Below are 2,500 nucleotides of genomic sequence, written 5' to 3' on the forward strand. Positions count from 1 at the left end.
GCTCAGGGTGTTCACGTTCAGCGACCATCGGCATTCCGACTATCTTGATGTTGAATTGGTAGCCGTACAGTTCAAAAGTATCTAGCGATTTCTGGATGCGGTCGCAGGTCTCAGATATCTTATCGAGTCTTGCCCTAATTTCTTCAAGCTCTTTACTGGCACTTACTTTGAAAGCAATTAAATCATCATACTGGTCCGAAACAAACTCCACTGATTTGGTTTTGTCTGGTGACAACACTTCGACGCCATTACCGACATTTACATTGTATTCTTCAGTTCGCTCACTTAACTCTTTCAAAACCTTTTCTAGCTTCACTTTAAGCTCCGCTACTTCGTCCTTGAGTTCTTTGTTTGCTTTTCTAAATTTTTGTTCACTATTTGTCATGATATTAGAGAGAGTTAGCGCTCGCAACTCGCTCGACGTTACGCACGAGAACGTGAGCTGCAGTCTCTCTCTATTTTTGCTGCTTGCAGTCTACGATAAACAATGATCAGTTTCGTGTGAATACGCAAGACCTTTGGTCTTACCTCATCAAACAGAATGGTCACAAAGAACAGAACAGTAACCGGTAGCCTGAGACGCGAATAATGAAAGGAGAATTATAAACAATTGTCAAAAAGCTCAACGGATAGTTTTTACTAAAGCTTCAGCTCTCTCTTTACAAACCATTTAGAAGTTCATTCAAAATGGTATATTTTTTTGCGGAAAAGGAGGTCTTGTGAATATGGGCATTGCAGATGTCTGGCAAGAATCGCAATCGCTTTAAATCGCCGCTCGGCGTTTGGACAAACCCAGTATACAAAACCTCCTGGGCATTTCTGCCTGCTAAACAAGCTATTACAGTTGGTTCCACTTCGGGTTTTAACGTGAAGTTTCTACATTCTTGGAGTAATTTTGATCTTCCAAAGCTTATGTCAGTGGAACACATTTCCTTGATGCCTTCATCATCTTTGTCTCTCACTAATGAACGCCAATAAGGAATTTGCGGACGCCGGCGTCCACAGCAATGAGCAAAAGGGGGTTCTTCGTCCCTTACTCTCTCTTCCCAATTCCCCTCCTTTTTCTCTTCCTACCTATCCCCTACCCCTTTCGACGCCTGCTACGCAGGCTACTCTACGTTTAATGATAATAATAATAATCATCATAATAAAATAACGCAGGTTATCTTATGTTATAAGATGACAAACATTCGCTGCCCTTGGAGAAACAACCAACAACTTAGAGCTGTTTCTGCGATACTGGTTCCCCTTTATTTTTTAATCTCCTCTAACATAAGAAAAGTAAAATAACCTTTCTTACCCTCGAAAGGGTCATTGTGGTAAGCCCTGTCCCAAGAATAACTGTTTAGTTAATTATAATAACTTGTTTAACGTGTCTTTTTCCTTTATTTAAGGTTTTCAACTCAGCTTAAGTTTCAGTCAGCAAAACTATAGTGGCACAGAAAGCTCAGAGGTCATTAATGTTCAGCTGTAAATGAAACTCGAGAGGCAACTAGTTAATTTAGACATGTTAGACAGATGTTAAAGATCGGTCCAGGGGCGAGTTTCGCGAAAGGAGCGATAAGTTTTCGGGCCCGAAAGCAAATTTTTAAATCAAAACCTGTTGAATAGTAGCACAGTTCCTAGCTAACAAAAGTTATCGAGACGTTGATCTCGAATGCGAACCCGTCGAACACCAATAAAAAAGCTTTTCGGGCACGACTTTCACCGGAGAAACGGGCCCCATGCATGCAGGGGCGAGATACCCAGTGCTTTTATCTTTAAATTTGCAAGGACGGACAAAGCCTTGTTCTGGGGACTTACTAAAACAGAATTGATAAAAGAAAAAGTCTAAAAAATGTTTTAAACAACATGCAGCACGCAGGTGTCATCATCATTATCACCATCTTCGTCTCCTTAAACTGAATGAGTTCTATTACTCTTGTAACACCTTTGTTGTTCTAACAAGTCTAAGAAGAGATAGAAATTCATCTTTTGTAAAATTTCCTTTCCTTAAGTCGGGTTTTACGTATTCGGATGTTGACTTGTCCATAACAATCGTTTGTTTTCGGTCTGTTGTTTTAGGTAAAAAATTCCTCTTTTCCTGTTGCATGTCGTTTCTAAAACTATAACGAAATCGTTTTGAATTGAATATGCTGCTGCGTTCCTTAAATGTTCGCTTTCTTCTTGAACATTCAGCAACATGGGTTTTAGGTTCTTTAAAGTTTCCTTTCTCTGAAGTCAATCTATGTTGACTCATTCCAAACTGAAAACCACAGTATTCCGCCGTTGCCATTGGAGAAGACACGTCGGAGATTCTTTCTGTGCTTTCGCTTTTAAGTCTTTTTATTTCCTTTTCTTGCTCTGCTAAGAGAGCTTTTAGTTTTCGGATTTTCTCCTCAGTTTTGGAACAATTGCTATACTTGTCGGCATTTTCCAATGATACACTACGGGCGTTAGAAGTATGGGAGACCGTCGACGTGATTTGTTGGGAGATTTCGCCGCTCTGTATGTCATTTGA

The 2,500-nt window shown here is 40.1% G+C and overlaps 2 protein-coding genes across 2 annotated transcripts in view; both read right to left on the reverse strand.

Annotated features, from left to right (window-relative positions):
- Positions 1 to 385, reverse strand: part of LOC140948892 (uncharacterized) — an 852-nt gene extending 467 nt beyond the window's left edge. The window contains exon 1 of the mRNA XM_073398158.1: positions 1 to 385. This exon is cut by the window's left edge and continues 467 nt beyond it. Within this exon, the coding sequence (XP_073254259.1) occupies positions 1 to 385 (385 nt within the window).
- An 843-nt stretch (positions 386 to 1,228) lies between these two features.
- Positions 1,229 to 2,500, reverse strand: part of LOC140948436 (uncharacterized) — a 4,904-nt gene continuing 3,632 nt past the window's right edge. Inside the window, exon 2 of the mRNA XM_073397674.1 lies at positions 1,229 to 2,500. This exon is cut by the window's right edge and continues 175 nt beyond it. Within this exon, the coding sequence (XP_073253775.1) occupies positions 1,916 to 2,500 (585 nt within the window). The 3' untranslated portion in view covers positions 1,229 to 1,915.

Source organism: Porites lutea, chromosome 9 (assembly GCF_958299795.1).
Source record: "Porites lutea chromosome 9, jaPorLute2.1, whole genome shotgun sequence".
Taxonomy (NCBI): domain Eukaryota; kingdom Metazoa; phylum Cnidaria; class Anthozoa; order Scleractinia; family Poritidae; genus Porites; species Porites lutea.